Genomic DNA, 20,116 nt, shown 5'->3' on the forward strand with positions numbered 1-20,116 from the left:
CCCTGGGAAGTATGAACCCTCTGAAGTATGAACCCTGGGAAGTATGAACCCTGGGAAGTATGAACCCTGGGAGCCGCTGACCTTCCTCTGGCAGAAGCTGGAGCAGTAGCTGACTTTGCGACAGCCGGTGCACTCGCTGATGGCCTCGCGCCCACAGTTCACGCACATCTGAACGAGACAGAAACAATTCAGCGTCCTGAGCGAGGACAGAGGTTTGCAAATAGAGCTGCGACGATCCATCGGAACTACCGTATTTTCCGGACTATAAGTGGCACCTTTTTTCATAGTTTTGGGCGTGGTGCGACTTATACTTATATTTATGCTTATATACTTATACTCCGGAGCAACTTATGGGTTTTTTCTTCGCTATTATGCATTTTTTGGCTGGTGTGACTTATACTCCGGAAAATATGGTATTGTCTCATAAAATAATCATGAGAATAATGAAAGAAAAGAAAAAGATCATTAAAGTGACGTATGACGGGTTTTTACGACTTTCTAATTTTGACTTTATTTGGTGTATTTATACCTGTTGTAGTTTTGCACCAATCGAGCAGGTTTTGTGGAGAAAACTTTGAAAAATGTGTAGAATATGACAGGAAGTGACATCACACCAGTCAAAGCTTATGCAGATTTTAAATTAAACATTAAACATTAATTAAACAAAATAAAGTCGCTCTCATGTATTTCTATTTGTCAAGTAAAATAATTGTGACATTAGATGAGTTTTGGCCCAGTGTTTGTTGGGTAATTTCCTAGTGTGATGTCATCAATTACAAACAGGAAGTGAAATTATAAACCTAAAAAATGTGCTTTTCTGTAATAACATTTTTATATATTTTTTTTGTAAAATTCAAAATATATTTATCTTCATTTTAGTTCATTGAGTCGTCCGACCTGTAGGGGGTGCTTTAACTTAGAACGTCAGAAAGAATAAATAATTTCTGCACCTTATTTCAAACTTTAAAAAAATAAAATAATAATTTAATAATTTCAACCTACAATAGAAATAATGGTTTGATAAGTAAAATAATCGTTCGTTGCAGCGCTATTTTGAATAAGTTGAGACGTCTTAATCTGGTTTTTCCTCATAATTAGAGTAAATCAGGCAGGTTCTTAGTCCTTCTCGACGACGGGTTTCGAGAGCGGAACGAGCGGCGTCGCCACGGTGACGTGGGAGGGGCGGCGCCGAGCGGGAGCAGGCGTGGCGTCGTCCTTACGTTCATGATGAGCTCGTTGAGGTCCGAGCTCCTCTTGACGTCCGAGTCGTCCGGGTGCGGGAATCCCATCTGAGACTCGAACGACTGGTTCAAGGAGCACTGAGGGACAACAAACAAACAAACAAACAAACAGGTCAACCACGAGGCAAGCAACGTGTCCTTTTGACGAGCAAAGTGAAACCGACGCTACAAAAAGAGCTCGTCAGCAAAACAAATGGAATAAAATAAGGATTCAACGTCATGTTCAGCAAGAAACGACAAATATAATGGCAAAATATACAACAAATAATAAAAAGGCATGAATAAATAAAAAAAAAATTAACTACCGTATTTTCTGGACTATAAGTCGCACCTTTTTTCAAAGATTTGGCCGGGGTGCGACTTATACTTACATTTATACTTATATACTTATACTCCGGAGCGACTTATGCGATATTATTTGTTATTTTCACACACATTTCATACTCCAGTGCGACTTATATATGTTTTTTTCTTCTCTATTATGCATTTTTTGGCTGGTGCGACTTATACTCCAGAAAATACAGTAAATAAGATAAAAAATAAACTTGTACAAAATACTACAGTACTGACTGATATACGCACAATTTAGTTAATAGTAAAAACAAGTGGTGTTAAAGGTGATATTTTTACACTTTTGTGATTAATTTCACATTTTTATGATGAATAAACTTTATAATACTAATACTTATTAATTTGCTGTAACTGATTGTTATTGTTGCGAAACGGGGGAAAAACAACCCGTTTGAACACGTTTCTGCTGAATTGACATACTATCGTGTGAATATCAAGTGGGTTAGTAGTAAAGAAGTATATATATATATATATATATATATAATATTCTGCACCTCAAATATCTATAGTACATGTTATGTTCTCTCTAATTGCTCTCTACTGCCCCCTGCTGTCGTACTAAAAGAGCTCATTAGCAACACAAATGAAATAAAGTAATGCTATATGCTATATATGTTTGAAAAGCAGGAACCAAAGCTTTAACGAGATGTAAATGAGGAAAAGGAATTTCACCAGCTTCGCCGACGAGACCGCGGTAAACTGATTTAACGGAGAGGCGCGGGAGTGAACGGACGCCGCCGCCTTTCCGTTCGCCAATTATCCCGCGGTGAGAGGCCCCGCCCATAATCCCTGAGCCGGACGCGTCTGCGCTCTGTTTAATCTAACGCCGTTCGTCTCCGTTTCTCCGAGAAAAACCAAAGCGAAACGGATCAGATCGAGAGGATCGTGGGAAACCAACGTGAGTTATTGGACCTCGCTGTGGATTTCACCGAACTTTTAGCGGTTTGTGACTAATACAAATGAATACACATCAAAATCTGCTCCCGTATCGGTTGGTATCGGTTGATATCGACTGGTATCGGACATTTTTCACCAATATCGGTAGCTAATTTTTCTCTCCCTTTTCGAACAGACAAATGAGTAAAAACGGAAAAAGAAGAGCGATACGGCTAAACACGTGATCGTTTAAACAGGGCATGTCCAAACTTGGGCCCGGGGGCCAAATGTGGGCCTCAGAACAATTTTTGTTGGCCCTCCAGCTTCCTGCTATGTCGGCCCAAACAACAAAAAGTAGTACTTTTTACTGTGAAATTGGGAAAATTCAGGCATATGGATGTTATACAAACCTAATATTAATGTTCTAGGTCTGATTAAAGGTGCAGAGGCTCATCGCAATTACGTCAATTCCCAAAAAAGTTCTAATGATTCACTTTGTCATGCAACAAATTCAACAGTTTCAAAATGCGGCCCTTGGTGAAAAAAGATTGGACACCCCTGGTTTAAACAGTCGTGCGAATGATTTTAAATTCCCAGATGAATACATTCTGTTTTTACTCCTTTATAAGTGAAAAGTAAATTTGTGAACTTTACTTGAGTTAAAAGAGCTAAGTGGACCTCGCAGTGGCGTTAAAAATCTAAATCTCGGCCACAGCAGCGAACGAAACGCCCAACATCGTCCCGAAACGTAAGCGTATTGGACTTTCTGTCGTATCCGTTCTGTCGTAAAAAAATATATAACATTCCCCCCTCCGGCCAGCGGGGGCGCTCACCTCCCTCCTGGACTCCCGCGCCGCGCCGTGCTTGGCCTGCTCGATCAGACCCTTCAGCTGCTGCACGTTGCTCAGTAACGTGTTGGCCATCTCCTCCAGGTACAGCCAGGTGCTTTTGTCTGACTGGCTCCCCGACGGACTGACCCCGCCCATCTCCAGCGTCAGCCCCGCCCCCTGGAGGGAAGCGGACGCCCCGAGCGGGACTGATTTGGTCTGGACCGGCTGCGGGGCGACGGCCAAGGCGGGTAAAGCCGTCAGCACTGGAGAGGGAGCGAGAAACACCAGAGGGAGGTTAGCGAAGATCGTGGGAAATATATCGAAATCTGGATAATATCGGAAGCTTTGCTCAATTTGAATATCGAGTACGCAGTTTAGAATCGGAATCAGAAAAAGGACTATTGCCGAAAGTTAAGAAATCAATTGGGTCGCTTCTGTTGACCAAAAAGCAGCTCAAGTCTTTCTCAGATTCACTACATTTGATTCTAAAAGTTCTCAAAATCCATGCGAAATACTTTTATTTTGAAACTCCAAAGGTACAGTGTATCTTTCATTGTGTACTTCAACATCGTCACATGATATTTCTTCTTCTTCCACCACTGACATTGTGTTTCATACGAGCGAAACGTGAAGAATTAGACCTTCAATCGTCGCAGACGAAATTAAATCGACTAAATAATTGAAACGTTTCGGTAATTGCGTCCGTTTGCGTGTTTCATTTGCGATGGGTCTTGGTACGGGTGCGGCGGGAATCCCTGGTCTAATTAGCGCTTTCGCTTCACGTTCCCCAGAACTCTCACCTCCACGACACGAGGAGACGGTTCTAACAGGATGAGTTATGGCCATGGATTACGGCCATTTCTCCCCCAAACGCCGTTAAAGTGATGAATGAAGCGCCGACGGGTGCGATCGCGGCGTCTGATCGATGACGGGCTATTTTAGGGACTTCTGTCAGAGGAGGGGGAGGGGCTATGCAGGTCACTGGAGTGGACACGCCCACGTCACGCTCCAGGAGGTTTTTCCGATGGAGTTGTGTCGCCGACGAAGCGTGATTTTTCAATTATAATTTTTTTGCGACACGTAGAATGATAAACAAAACCGTTTTGCCGTCGAACTTTAGGCTTTAGCCGTAGTGCTCAAAGCGCCCACTAGAGGTCAGACGACTCGTTGAACTAAAATGCAGTTATGATAAATTTAAAATTTTGCTAAAAATTAAAAAAATGCTATCACAGAAAAGCACATTTTTTAAGTTTATAATTTAACTTCCTGTTTTGAATTGATGACATCACACTAGGAAATTACCCAGCAAACACTGGGCCAAAACTCATCTAATGTCACAATTATTTTTATTTGACAAATAAAAATCTACGAGAGCGACTTTATTTTGTTGTTCTTTTTACAAAGCACCCGGAATGTATTAAAATGTGTCTGTAAATGTCTTCAAAATAAAACAAAGACGTCTTTAACGAGGAAACAAACTTATAACGCGGTTGAAAGCGCCAAAAAGAATGAGAACGAAAGCGGATGAAATCAAGCCCCTCCCACTCAGACGGACGGGCCGCGCTGCAGGGGATCATGGGAAATCCCCAGGACGTCTCATTAAAAGCAGGAGGACGTGTGCTTGTCACGCTGCAGGACGGACCGGGCGATAATGACTCCGAGTTCACTTTCGCCAGAGGTTTATTAATATATATGTTGAGGAAAAGACTTATATATACACGCTTTGTCAGGGTGTGTAATGATTAACGGAAGTTTTGCATCATTATGACCTAATTAGGAGCAATGTTTTATTGACGATCGTTCGTGATATTGACGCCGTCTAATATGTCATAATCATGTCGTCTGTGATCAGCTTTATGAGATCAGACTTTAACGATACACTGAGAATATTAGCCACATTTTAAGCAGATACGAATGTTATGGGGAGAAAGGATATTTTCTCCACGTTATTTGTTTTTCTTTTTCTTTTTTTGAACACTTTTGAACAAAGAAAAAATATAATAATAATAAAATAATAATAATAAAATAATAATAATTATATATAATAATAATAAATATAAGCTAAAAATATAATAATAATCAAATAAAACAATAAAATAATTCCTTTTTATAAGTTAAAAATATAATAATAATCAAATAAAACAATAAAAGAATTCCTTTTTATAAGTTAAAAATATAATAATAATCAAATAAAACAATAAAATAATTCCTTTATATAAGTTAAAAATATAATAATAATCAAATAAACAATAAAATAATTCCTTTATAAGTTCTGTCTAAACTCCAGTTATAGGGCTATCGCTAAGTTAGCACAATGTTCTATATATACATCTCCAGTGCATTTCCTGTTTTGGATCCTGTCAGAATAAAGCAGCAGTTGTTTTCTTCCTGTTTCCGACGGCGACGTTAAAGAGCGTAATATCGGCGGACCGATACCTGTGCTTTTCAGCCGATGCCGATACTTGGCCGATATCTTTGCTGCAGAGATGAACAAAAACCGCCCGTTATAAACGCTTTTACGTTCTCGATTATCGATTGTACTGACATCACAGACTTTTGATTCTAAAATTGTCACTATTATTCTTTTTCAGTTCGTACGATTATCTTGTGATTGACTGAATAATCTTAGAGGTGTATCGCCGAGGCCCCGCCCCCGGGTGGGCGGGAAAAGGGCGTGTCAGGGAGGCGTTCACCTGTGGCGTTGGTGTAGACCACGGGGGGCGTGTCCAGGGCCGAGGGTTCTCCCGACGACGCGCGCTCAAAACTCAGAGTTCCTGTTGTCGTGGCGAGCTGTCCGGAGGGCGTGACCGTGACTGAAAACACCAGAGAACTATGGGCTTCTGGAATGTTCCACAGTGTGGCATTAAACACCTTTATCTCCATGGAGACAAGCATGTGACGACACAGGGCAAAGTATTGATTAATAGATGTATTCTTTAGCCAATAAAAGCAGCTGTAATTGAAGATAAACATGTTTAATGCCACAGTGTGGAACATTTCAGACAAAACAATAACAAAGGGTCAGTTAGAACTAAACCAGAACTAAACCTGGACTAGACCAGGACTAAACCTGGACTTGACCAGGAATAAACCTGGACTAAACCAGGACTAGACCTGGACTAAACCTGGACTAAACCTGGACTAGACCAGGACTAAACCTGGACTAGACCAGGACTAAACCAGGACTAAACCTGGACTAAACCAGGACTAAACCTGGACTAGACCAGGACTAAACCAGGACTAGACCAGGACTAAAGCAGAACTAAACCAGGACTAAACCAGGACTAGACCAGGACTAAAGCAGAACTAAACCAGGACTAAACCAGGACTAAACCTGGACTAAACCTGGACTAGACCAGGACTAAACCAGGACTAAACCTGGACTAGACCAGGACTAAACCTGGACTAGACCAGGACTAAAGCAGGACTGAACCAGGACTAAACCAGGACTAGACCAGGACTAAACTAGGACTACACCAAGCCTAAACCAGGACTAAACCAGGACTAAAGCAGGACTAAACCAGGACTAAACCAGGACTAAACCTGGACTAAACCAGGACTAAACCACGACTAAAGCAGGACCAAACCAGGACTAAACCAGGACTAAACCTGGACTAAACCAGGACTAAAGCAGGACTAAACCTGGACTAAACCAGGACTTGACCAGGACTAAACCAGGACTAAACCTGGACTAAACCAGGACTAAACCTGGACTAAACCGGGACTAAACCTGGACTAGACCAGGACTAAACCTGGACTAAACCCGGACTAAACCTGGACTAGACCAGGACTAAACCAGGACTAAACCTGGACTAAACCAGGACTAAACCTGGACTAGACCAGGACTAAACCTGGACTAAACCAGGACTAAACCTGGACTAGACCAGGACTAAACCAGGACTAAACCTGGACTAGACCAGGACTAAACCTGGACTAGACCAGGACTAAAGCAGAACTAAACCAGGACTAAACCAGGACTAGACCAGGACTAAAGCAGAACTAAACCAGGACTAAACCAGGACTAAACCTGGACTAGACCAGGACTAAACCAGGACTAAACCTGGACTAGACCAGGACTAAACCTGGACTAGACCAGGACTAAAGCAGGACTGAACCAGGACTAAACCAGGACTAAACCAGGACTAGACCAGGACTAAACTAGGACTACACCAAGCCTAAACCAGGACTAAAGCAGGACTAAACCAGGACTAAACCAGGACTAAACCTGGACTAAACCAGGACTAAACCACGACTAAAGCAGGACAAAACCAGGACTAAACCAGGACTAAACCTGGACTAAACCAGGACTAAAGCAGGACTAAACCTGGACTAAACCAGGACTAAACCTGGACTTGACCAGGACTAAACCAGGACTAAACCTGGACTAAACCAGGACTAAACCTGGACTAAACCGGGACTAAACCTGGACTAGACCAGGACTAAACCAGGACTAAACCAGGACTAAACCAGGACTAAACCTGGACTAAACCGGGACTAAACCTGGACTAGACCAGGACTAAAGCAGAACTAAACCAGGACTAGACCAGGACTAAACCAGGACTAAACCTGGCCTAGACCAGGACTAAACCTGGACTAAACCAGGACTAAACCTGGACTAGACCAGGACTAAACCTGGACTAGACCAGGACTAAACCAGGACTAAACCAGGACTAGACCAGGACTACACCAAGCCTAAACCAGGACTAAACCAGGACTAAACCAGGACTAAACCAGGACTAAAGCAGGACCAAACCAGGACTAAACCAGGACTAAACCTGGACTAAACCAGGACTAAAGCAGGACTAAACCTGGACTAAACCAGGACTAAAGCAGGACTAAACCAGGACTAAACCTGGACTAAACCAGGACTAAACCTGGACTAAACCAGGACTAAAGCAGGACTAAACCAGGACTAAACCAGGACTAAAGCAGGACCAAACCAGGACTAAAGCAGGACTAAACCTGGACTAAACCAAGACTAAACCAGGACTAAAGCAGGACCAAACCAGGACTAAAGCAGGACTAAACCAGGACTAAACCTGGACTAAAGCAGGACTAAACCTGGACTAAACCAGGACTAAAGCAGGACTAAACCAGGACTAAACCTGGACTAAAGCAGGACTAAACCTGGACTAAACCAGGACTAAAGCAGGACTAAACCAGGACTAAACCTGGACTAAAGCAGGACTAAAGCAGGACTAAACCTGGACTAAACCAGGACTAAAGCAGGACTAAACCTGGACTAAACCAGGACTAAACCAGGACTAAACCTGGACTAAACCAGGACTAAACCAGGACTAAACCTGGACTAAACCAAGACTAAACCAGGACTAAAGCAGGACTAAACCTGGACTAAACCAGGACTAAACCAGGACTAAACCTGGACTAAACCAGGACTAAACCAGGACTAAACAAGGACTAAACGTGGACTAAACCAAGACTAAACCAGGACTAAACCTGGACTAGACCAGGATTAAACCTGGACTAAACCAGGACTAAACCTGGACTAGACCAGGACTAAACCAGGACTAAACCTGGACTAGACCAGGACTAAACTTGGACTAGACCAGGACTAAAGCAGAACTAAACCAGAACTAAACCAGGACTAAACCAGGACTAAACCTGGACTAGACCAGGACTAAACCAGGACTAAACCTGGACTAGACCAGGACTAAACCTGGACTAGACCAGGACTTAAGCAGGACTGAACCAGGACTAAACCAGGACTAAACCAGGACTAGACCAGGACTAAACTAGGACTACACAGAGCCTAAACCAGGACTAAACCAGGACTAAACCAGGACTAGACCAGGACTAAACCAGGACTAAACCAGGACTAAACCTGGACTAGACCAGGACTAAAGCAGGACTAAACCAGGACTAAACCAGGACTAGACCAGGACTAAACTAGGACTACACCAAGCCTAAACCAGGACTAAACCTGGACTAAACCAGGACTAAACCAGGACTAAAGCAGGACCAAACCAGGACTAAACCAGGACTAAACCTGGACTAAACCAGGACTAAAGCAGGACTAAACCTGGACTAAACCAGGACTAAAGCTGGACTAAACCAGGACTAAACCAGGACTAAACCTGGACTAAACCAGGACTAAACCAGGACTAAACCAGGACTAAACCAGGACTAAACCTGGACTAAACCAAGACTAAACCAGGACTAAAGCAGGACCAAACCAGGACTAAAGCAGGACTAAACCTGGACTAAACCTGGACTAAACCGAGACTAAACCAGGACTAAAGCAGGACCAAACCAGGACTAAAGCAGGACTAAACCTGGACTAAAGCAGGACTAAACCTGGACTAAACCAGGACTAAATCAGGACTAAACCAGGACTAAACCTGAACTAAAGCAGGACTAAACCTGGACTAAAGCAGGACTAAACCTGGACTAAACCAGGACTAAAGCAGGACTAAACCAGGACTAAAACTGGACTAAACCTGGACTAAACCAGGACTAAAGCAGGACTAAACCTGGACTAAACCAGGACTAAAGAAGGACTAAACCAGGACTAAACCTGGACTAAACCAGGACTAAACCAGGACTAAACCAGGACTAAACCTGGACTAAACCAGGACTAAACCAGGACTAAACCAGGACTAAACCTGGACTAAACCAGGACTAAACCAGGACTAAACCAGGACTAAACCAAGACTAAACCAGGACTAAAGCAGGACTAAACCAGGACTAAAGCAGGACTAAACCTGGACTAAACCAGGACTAAAGAAGGACTAAACCAGGACTAAACCTGGACTAAACCAGGACTAAACCAGGACTAAACCAGGACTAAACCTGGACTAAACCTGGACTAAACCAGGACTAAACCTGGACTAGACCAGGATTAAACCTGGACTAAACCAGGACTAAACCTGGACTAGACCAGGACTAAACCAGGACTAAACCTGGACTAGACCAGGACTAAACTTGGACTAGACCAGGACTAAAGCAGAACTAAACCAGGACTAAACCAGGACTAAACCTGGACTAGACCAGGACTAAACCAGGACTAAACCTGGACTAGACCAGGACTAAACCTGGACTAGACCAGGACTTAAGCAGGACTGAACCAGGACTAAACCAGGACTAGACCAGGACTAAACTAGGACTACACCAAGCCTAAACCAGGACTAAACCAGGACCAAACCAGGACTAAACCAGGACTAAACCTGGACTAAACCAGGACTAAAGCAGGACTAAACCTGGACTCAACCAGGACTAAAGCAGGACTAAACCAGGACTAAACCAGGACTCAACCTGGACTAAACCTGGACTAAACCAGGACTAAAGCAGGACTAAACCAGGAATAAACCAGGACTAAACCAGGACTAAACCTGGACTAAACCAAGACTAAACCAGGACTAAAGCAGGACCAAACCAGGACTAAAGCAGGACTAAACCTGGACTAAACCTGGACTAAACCAAGACTAAACCAGGACTAAACCAAGACTAAACCAGGACTAAAGCAGGACCAAACCAGGACTAAAGCAGGACTAAACCAGGACTAAACCTGGACTAAAGCAGGACTAAACCTGGACTAAACCAGGACTAAAGCAGGACTAAACCAGGACTAAACCTGGACTAAAGCAGGACTAAACCTGGACTAAAGCAGGACTAAACCTTGACTAAACCAGGACTAAAGAAGGACTAAACCTGGACTAAACCTGGACTAAACCAGGACTAAACCAGGACTAAACCAGGACTAAACCAGGACTAAACCAGGACTAAACCTGGACTAAACCAAGACTAAACCAGGACTAAAGCAGGACTAAACCAGGACTAAACCTGGACTAGACCAGGATTAAACCTGGACTAAACCAGGACTAAACCTGGACTAGACCAGGACTAAACCAGGACTAAACCTGGACTAGACCAGGACTAAACTTGGACTAGACCAGGACTAAAGCAGAACTAAACCAGGACTAAACCAGGACTAAACCTGGACTAGACCAGGACTAAACCAGGACTAAACCTGGACTAGACCAGGACTAAACCTGGACTAGACCAGGACTTAAGCAGGACTGAACCAGGACTAAACCAGGACTAGACCAGGACTAAACTAGGACTACACCAAGCCTAAACCAGGACTAAACCTGGACTAAACCAGGACTAAACCAGGACTAAAGCAGGACCAAACCAGGACTAAACCAGGACTAAACCTGGACTAAACCAGGACTAAAGCAGGACTAAACCTGGACTAAACCAGGACTAAAGCAGGACTAAACCAGGACTAAACCAGGACTAAACCAGGACTAAACCTGGACTAAAGCAGGACTAAACCAGGACTAAACCAGGACTAAACCAGGACTAAACCTGGACTAAACCAAGACTAAACCAGGACTAAAGCAGGACAAAACCAGGACTAAAGCAGGACTAAACCTGGACTAAACCTGGACTAAACCGAGACTAAACCAGGACTAAAGCAGGACCAAACCAGGACTAAAGCAGGACTAAACCAGGACTAAACCTGGACTAAAGCAGGACTAAACCTGGACTAAACCAGGACTAAAGCAGGACTAAACCAGGACTAAACCTGGACTAAAGCAGGACTAAACCTGGACTAAAGCAGGACTAAACCAGGACTAAAGCAGGACTAAACAAGGACTAAACCTGGACTAAACCTGGACTAAACCAGGACTAAAGCAGGACTAAACCTGGACTAAACCAGGACTAAAGAAGGACTAAACCAGGACTAAACCTGGACTAAACCAGGACTAAACCAGGACTAAACCTGGACTAAACCAAGACTAAACCAGGACTAAACCTGGACTAGACCAGGACTAAACCAGGACTAAAGCAGGACTAAACCTGGACTAAACCAGGACTAAAGAAGGACTAAACCAGGACTAAACCTGGACTAAACCAGGACTAAACCAGGACTAAACCAGGACTAAACCAGGACTAAACCTGGACTAAACCAAGACTAAACCAGGACTAAACCTGGACTAGACCAGGATTAAACCTGGACTAAACCAGGACTAAACCTGGACTAGACCAGGACTAAACCAGGACTAAACCTGGACTAGACCAGGACTAAACTTGGACTAGACCAGGACTAAAGCAGAACCAAACCAGGACTAAACCAGGACTAAACCTGGACTAGACCAGGACTAAACCAGGACTAAACCTGGACTAGACCAGGACTAAACCTGGACTAGACCAGGACTTAAGCAGGACTGAACCAGGACTAAACCAGGACAAAACCAGGACTAGACCAGGACTAAACTAGGACTACACCAAGCCTAAACCAGGACTAAACCAGGACCAAACCAGGACTAAACCAGGACTAAACCTGGACTAAACCAGGACTAAAGCAGGACTAAACCTGGACTCAACCAGGACTAAAGCAGGACTAAACCAGGACTAAACCAGGACTAAACCTGGACTAAACCTGGACTAAACCAGGACTAAACCAGGACTAAACCAGGACTAAACCAGGACTAAACCTGGACTAAACCAAGACTAAACCAGGACTAAAGCAGGACCAAACCAGGACGAAAGCAGGACTAAACCTGGACTCAACCAGGACTAAAGCAGGACTAAACCAGGACTAAACCAGGACTCAACCTGGACTAAACCTGGACTAAACCAGGACTAAAGCAGGACTAAACCAGGAATAAACCAGGACTAAACCAGGACTAAACCTGGACTAAACCAAGACTAAACCAGGACTAAAGCAGGACCAAACCAGGACTAAAGCAGGACTAAACCTGGACTAAACCTGGACTAAACCAAGACTAAACCAGGACTAAACCAAGACTAAACCAGGACTAAAGCAGGACCAAACCAGGACTAAAGCAGGACTAAACCAGGACTAAACCTGGACTAAAGCAGGACTAAACCTGGACTAAACCAGGACTAAAGCAGGACTAAACCAGGACTAAACCTGGACTAAAGCAGGACTAAACCTGGACTAAAGCAGGACTAAACCTTGACTAAACCAGGACTAAAGAAGGACTAAACCTGGACTAAACCTGGACTAAACCAGGACTAAACCAGGACTAAACCAGGACTAAACCAGGACTAAACCAGGACTAAACCTGGACTAAACCAAGACTAAACCAGGACTAAAGCAGGACTAAACCAGGACTAAACCTGGACTAGACCAGGATTAAACCTGGACTAAACCAGGACTAAACCTGGACTAGACCAGGACTAAACCAGGACTAAACCTGGACTAGACCAGGACTAAACTTGGACTAGACCAGGACTAAAGCAGAACTAAACCAGGACTAAACCAGGACTAAACCTGGACTAGACCAGGACTAAACCAGGACTAAACCTGGACTAGACCAGGACTAAACCTGGACTAGACCAGGACTTAAGCAGGACTGAACCAGGACTAAACCAGGACTAGACCAGGACTAAACTAGGACTACACCAAGCCTAAACCAGGACTAAACCTGGACTAAACCAGGACTAAACCAGGACTAAAGCAGGACCAAACCAGGACTAAACCAGGACTAAACCTGGACTAAACCAGGACTAAAGCAGGACTAAACCTGGACTAAACCAGGACTAAAGCAGGACTAAACCAGGACTAAACCAGGACTAAACCAGGACTAAACCTGGACTAAAGCAGGACTAAACCAGGACTAAACCAGGACTAAACCAGGACTAAACCTGGACTAAACCAAGACTAAACCAGGACTAAAGCAGGACAAAACCAGGACTAAAGCAGGACTAAACCTGGACTAAACCTGGACTAAACCGAGACTAAACCAGGACTAAAGCAGGACCAAACCAGGACTAAAGCAGGACTAAACCAGGACTAAACCTGGACTAAAGCAGGACTAAACCTGGACTAAACCAGGACTAAAGCAGGACTAAACCAGGACTAAACCTGGACTAAAGCAGGACTAAACCTGGACTAAAGCAGGACTAAACCAGGACTAAAGCAGGACTAAACAAGGACTAAACCTGGACTAAACCTGGACTAAACCAGGACTAAAGCAGGACTAAACCTGGACTAAACCAGGACTAAAGAAGGACTAAACCAGGACTAAACCTGGACTAAACCAGGACTAAACCAGGACTAAACCTGGACTAAACCAAGACTAAACCAGGACTAAACCTGGACTAGACCAGGACTAAACCAGGACTAAAGCAGGACTAAACCTGGACTAAACCAGGACTAAAGAAGGACTAAACCAGGACTAAACCTGGACTAAACCAGGACTAAACCAGGACTAAACCAGGACTAAACCAGGACTAAACCTGGACTAAACCAAGACTAAACCAGGACTAAACCTGGACTAGACCAGGATTAAACCTGGACTAAACCAGGACTAAACCTGGACTAGACCAGGACTAAACCAGGACTAAACCTGGACTAGACCAGGACTAAACTTGGACTAGACCAGGACTAAAGCAGAACCAAACCAGGACTAAACCAGGACTAAACCTGGACTAGACCAGGACTAAACCAGGACTAAACCTGGACTAGACCAGGACTAAACCTGGACTAGACCAGGACTTAAGCAGGACTGAACCAGGACTAAACCAGGACAAAACCAGGACTAGACCAGGACTAAACTAGGACTACACCAAGCCTAAACCAGGACTAAACCAGGACCAAACCAGGACTAAACCAGGACTAAACCTGGACTAAACCAGGACTAAAGCAGGACTAAACCTGGACTCAACCAGGACTAAAGCAGGACTAAACCAGGACTAAACCAGGACTAAACCTGGACTAAACCTGGACTAAACCAGGACTAAACCAGGACTAAACCAGGACTAAACCAGGACTAAACCTGGACTAAACCAAGACTAAACCAGGACTAAAGCAGGACCAAACCAGGACGAAAGCAGGACTAAACCTGGACTAAACCTGGACTAAACCTGGACTAAACCGAGACTAAACCAGGACTAAAGCAGGACCAAACCAGGACTAAAGCAGGACTAAACCTGGACTAAAGCAGGACTAAACCTGGACTAAACCAGGACTAAAGCAGGACTAAACCAGGACTAAACCTGGACTAAAGCAGGACTAAACCTGGACTAAAGCAGGACTAAAGCAGGACTAAACCTGGACTAAACCAGGACTAAAGAAGGACTAAACCTGGACTAAACCAGGACTAAACCAGGACTAAACCAGGACTAAACCAGGACTAAACCTGGACTAAACCAAGACTAAACCAGGACTAAAGCAGGACTAAACCTGGACTAGACCAGGACTAAACCAGGACTAAACCTGGACTAGACCAGGACTAAACTTGGACTAGACCAGGACTAAAGCAGAACTAAACCAGGACTAAACCAGGACTAAACCAGGACTAAACCTGGACTAAAGCAGGACTAAACCAGGACTAAACCAGGACTAAACCAGGACTAAACCTGGACTAAACCAAGACTAAACCAGGACTAAAGCAGGACAAAACCAGGACTAAAGCAGGACTAAACCTGGACTAAACCTGGACTAAACCGAGACTAAACCAGGACTAAAGCAGGACCAAACCAGGACTAAAGCAGGACTAAACCAGGACTAAACCTGGACTAAAGCAGGACTAAACCTGGACTAAACCAGGACTAAAGCAGGACTAAACCAGGACTAAACCTGGACTAAAGCAGGACTAAACCTGGACTAGACCAGGACTAAACTTGGACTAGACCAGGACTAAAGCAGAACTAAACCAGGACTAAACCAGGACTAAACCTGGACTAGACCAGGACTAAACCAGGACTAAACCTGGACTAGACCAGGACTAAACCTGGACTAGACCAGGACTAAACTAGGACTACACCAAGCCTAAACCAGGACTAAACCAGGACTAAAGCAGGACTAAACCAGGACTAGACCAGGACTAAACCAGGACTAAACCAGGACTAAACCTGGACTAGACCAGGACTAAAGCAGGACTAAACCAGGACTAAACCAGGACTAGACCAGGACTAAACTAGGACTACACCAAGCCTAAACCAGGACTAAACCTGGACTAAACCAGGACTAAACCAGGACTAAAGCAGGACCAAACCAGGACTAAACCTGGACTAAACCAGGACTAAACCAGGACTAAACCTGGACTAAACCAGGACTAAAGCAGGACTAAACCAGGACTAAACCAGGACTAAACCAGGACTAAACCAGGACTAAACCTGGACTAAACCAAGACTAAACCAGGACTAAAGCAGGACCAAACCAGGACTAAAGCAGGACTAAACCTGGACTAAACCTGGACTAAACCGAGACTAAACCAGGACCAAAGCAGGACCAAACCAGGACTAAAGCAGGACTAAACCAGGACTAAACCTGGACTAAAGCAGGACTAAACCTGGACTAAACCAGGACTAAAGCAGGACTAAACCAGGACTAAACCTGGACTAAAGCAGGACTAAACCTGGACTAAAGCAGGACTAAACCTGGACTAAACCAGGACTAAAGAAGGACTAAACCTGGACTAAACCAGGACTAAACCAGGACTAAACCAGGACTAAACCTGGACTAAACCAAGACTAAACCAGGACTAAAGCAGGACTAAAGCAGGACTAAACCTGGACTAAACCAGGACTAAAGAAGGACTAAACCAGGACTAAACCTGGACTAAACCAGGACTAAACCAGGACTAAACCAGGACTAAACCAGGACTATACCTGGACTAGACCAGGACTAAACCAGGAATAAACCTGGACTAGACCAGGACTAAACCTGGACTAGACCAGGACTAAAGCAGAACTAAACCAGGACTAAACCAGGACTAAACCTGGACTAGACCAGGACTAAACCAGGACTAAACCTGGACTAGACCAGGACTAAACCTGGACTAGACCAGGACTAAAGCAGGACTAAAGCAGGACCAAACCAGGACTAAACCAGGACTAAACCTGGACTAAACCAGGACTAAAGCAGGACTAAACCTGGACTAAACCAGGACTAAAGCAGGACTTGACCAGGACTAAACCAGGACTAAACCTGGACTAAACCTGGACTTGACCAGGACTAAACCAGGACTAAACCTGGACTAAACCAAGACTAAACCTGGACTAGACCAGGACTAAACCTGGACTAAACCGGGACTAAACCTGGACTAGACCAGGACTAAACCAGGACTAAACCAGGACTAGACCAGGACTAAAGCAGAACTAAACCAGGACTAGACCAGGACTAAACCAGGACTAAACCTGGACTAGACCAGGACTAAACCTGGACTAGACCAGGACTAAAGCAGGACTAAACCAGGACTAAACCAGGACTAAACCAGGACTAGACCAGGACTAAACTAGGACTACACCAAGCCTAAACCAGGACTAAACCAGGACTAAACCTGGACTAAACCAGGACTAAAGCAGGACCAAACCAGGACTAAACCAGGACTAAAGCAGGACTAAACCTGGACTAAACCAGGACTAAAGCAGGACTAAACCAGGACTAAACCTGGACTAAACCTGGACTAAACCAGGACTAAACCAGGACTAAAGCAGGACTAAACCAGGACTAAACCAGGACTAAACCAGGACTAAACCTGGACTAAACCAAGACTAAACCAGGACTAAAGCAGGACCAAACCAGGACTAAAGCAGGACTAAACCTGGACTAAACCTGGACTAAACCAGGACTAAAGCAGGACCAAACCAGGACTAAAGCAGGACTAAACCAGGACTAAAGCAGGACTAAACCTGGACTAAACCAGGACTAAAGCAGGACTAAACCAGGACTAAACCTGGACTAAAGCAGGACTAAACCTGGACTAAACCAGGACTAAAGCAGGACTAAACCTGGACTAAAGAAGGACTAAACCAGGACTAAACCTGGACTAAACCAGGACTAAACCTGGACTAAACCAAGACTAAACCAGGACTAAAGCAGGACTAAACCAGGACTAAAGCAGGACTAAACCTGGACTAAAGAAGGACTAAACCAGGACTAAACCTGGACTAAACCAGGACTAAACCTGGACTAAACCTGGACTAAACCAGGACTAAAGCAGGACCAAACCAGGACTAAACCTGGACTAAACCAGGACTAAAGCAGGACTAAACCTGGACTAAACCAGGACTAAAGCAGGACTAAACCAGGACTAAACCAGGACTAAAGCAGGACTAAACCAGGACTAAACCAGGACTAAACCAGGACTAAACCTGGACTAAACCAAGACTAAACCAGGACTAAAGCAGGACCAAACCAGGACTAAAGCAGGACTAAACCTGGACTAAACCTGGACTAAACCGAGACTAAACCAGGACCAAAGCAGGACCAAACCAGGACTAAAGCAGGACTAAACCAGGACTAAACCTGGACTAAAGCAGGACTAAACCTGGACTAAAGCAGGACTAAACCAGGACTAAACCTGGACTAAAGCAGGACTAAACCTGGACTAAAGCAGGACTAAACCTGGACTAAACCAGGACTAAAGAAGGACTAAACCTGGACTAAACCAGGACTAAACCAGGACTAAACCAGGACTAAACCAGGACTAAACCAAGACTAAACCAGGACTAAAGCAGGACTAAAGCAGGACTAAACCTGGACTAAACCAGGACTAAAGAAGGACTAAACCAGGACTAAACCTGGACTAAACCAGGACTAAACCAGGACTAAACCAGGACTAAACCTGGACTAGACCAGGACTAAATCTGGACTAAACCAGGACTAAACCTGGACTAGACCAGGACTAAACCAGGAATAAACCTGGACTAGACCAGGACTAAACCTGGACTAGACCAGGACTAAAGCAGGACTAAAGCAGGACTAAACCAGGACTAAACCTGGACTAAACCAGGACTAAACCAGGACTAAAGCAGGACCAAACCAGGACTAAACCAGGACTAAACCTGGACTAAACCAGGACTAAAGCAGGACTAAACCTGGACTAAACCAGGACTAAAGCAGGACTTGACCAGGACTAAACCAGGACTAAACCTGGACTAAACCAGGACTAAAGCAGGACTAAACCTGGACTAAACCAGGACTAAAGCAGGACTTGACCAGGACTAAACCAGGACTAAACCAGGACTAAACCAGGACTAAACCTGGACTAAACCAAGACTAAACCTGGACTAGACCAGGACTAAACCTGGACTAAACCGGGACTAAACCTGGACTAGACCAGGACTAAACCAGGACTAAACCTGGACTAGACCAGGACTAAACCTGGACTAGACCAGGACTAAAGCAGGACTAAACCAGGACTAAACCAGGACTAAACCAGGACTAGACCACGACTAAACTAGGACTACACCAAGCCTAAACCAGGACTAAACCAGGACTAAACCTGGACTAAACCAGGACTAAACCAGGACTAAAGCAGGACCAAACCAGGACTAAACCAGGACTAAACCAGGACTAAAGCAGGACTAAACCTGGACTAAACCAGGACTAAAGCAGGACTAAACCAGGACTAAACCTGGACTAAACCTGGACTAAACCTGGACTAAACCAGGACTAAACCAGGACTAAAGCAGGACCAAACCAGGACTAAACCTGGACTAAACCAGGACTAAAGCAGGACCAAACCAGGACTAAAGCAGGACTAAACCAGGACTAAAGCAGGACTAAACCAGGACTAAACCAGGACCAAACCAGGACTAAAGCAGGACTAAACCTGGACTAAACCTGGACTAAACCAGGACTAAAGCAGGACCAAACCAGGACTAAAGCAGGACTAAACCAGGACTAAACCAGGACTAAAGCAGGACTAAACCTGGACTAAACCAGGACTAAAGCAGGACTAAACCAGGACTAAACCTGGACTAAAGCTGGACTAAAGAAGGACTAAACCAGGACTAAAGCAGGACTAAACCTGGACTAAAGAAGGACTAAACCAGGACTAAACCTGGACTAAACCAGGACTAAACCTGGACTAA

At 44.4% G+C, this 20,116-nt stretch overlaps 1 protein-coding gene across 1 annotated transcript in view; it reads right to left on the reverse strand.

The window, feature by feature from the left end:
* Positions 1 to 20,116, reverse strand: part of deaf1 (DEAF1 transcription factor) — a 34,307-nt gene that overhangs the window by 3,921 nt on the left and 10,270 nt on the right. Inside the window, exons 9-12 of the mRNA XM_072435693.1 lie at positions 5,992 to 6,111; positions 3,302 to 3,561; positions 1,221 to 1,319; positions 82 to 168 (exon numbers count right to left, since the gene is read on the reverse strand). Coding sequence (XP_072291794.1) covers positions 82 to 168; positions 1,221 to 1,319; positions 3,302 to 3,561; positions 5,992 to 6,111 — 566 coding nt within the window. The remainder of the gene's footprint in view (positions 1 to 81; positions 169 to 1,220; positions 1,320 to 3,301; positions 3,562 to 5,991; positions 6,112 to 20,116) is intronic.

The sequence above is a fragment of the Eucyclogobius newberryi genome, unplaced genomic scaffold (genome assembly GCF_026437365.1).
Source record: "Eucyclogobius newberryi isolate DKJ021-1_F unplaced genomic scaffold, fEucNew1.0.hap1 SCAF_7, whole genome shotgun sequence".
Classification (NCBI taxonomy): Eukaryota; Metazoa; Chordata; class Actinopteri; order Gobiiformes; family Gobiidae; genus Eucyclogobius; species Eucyclogobius newberryi.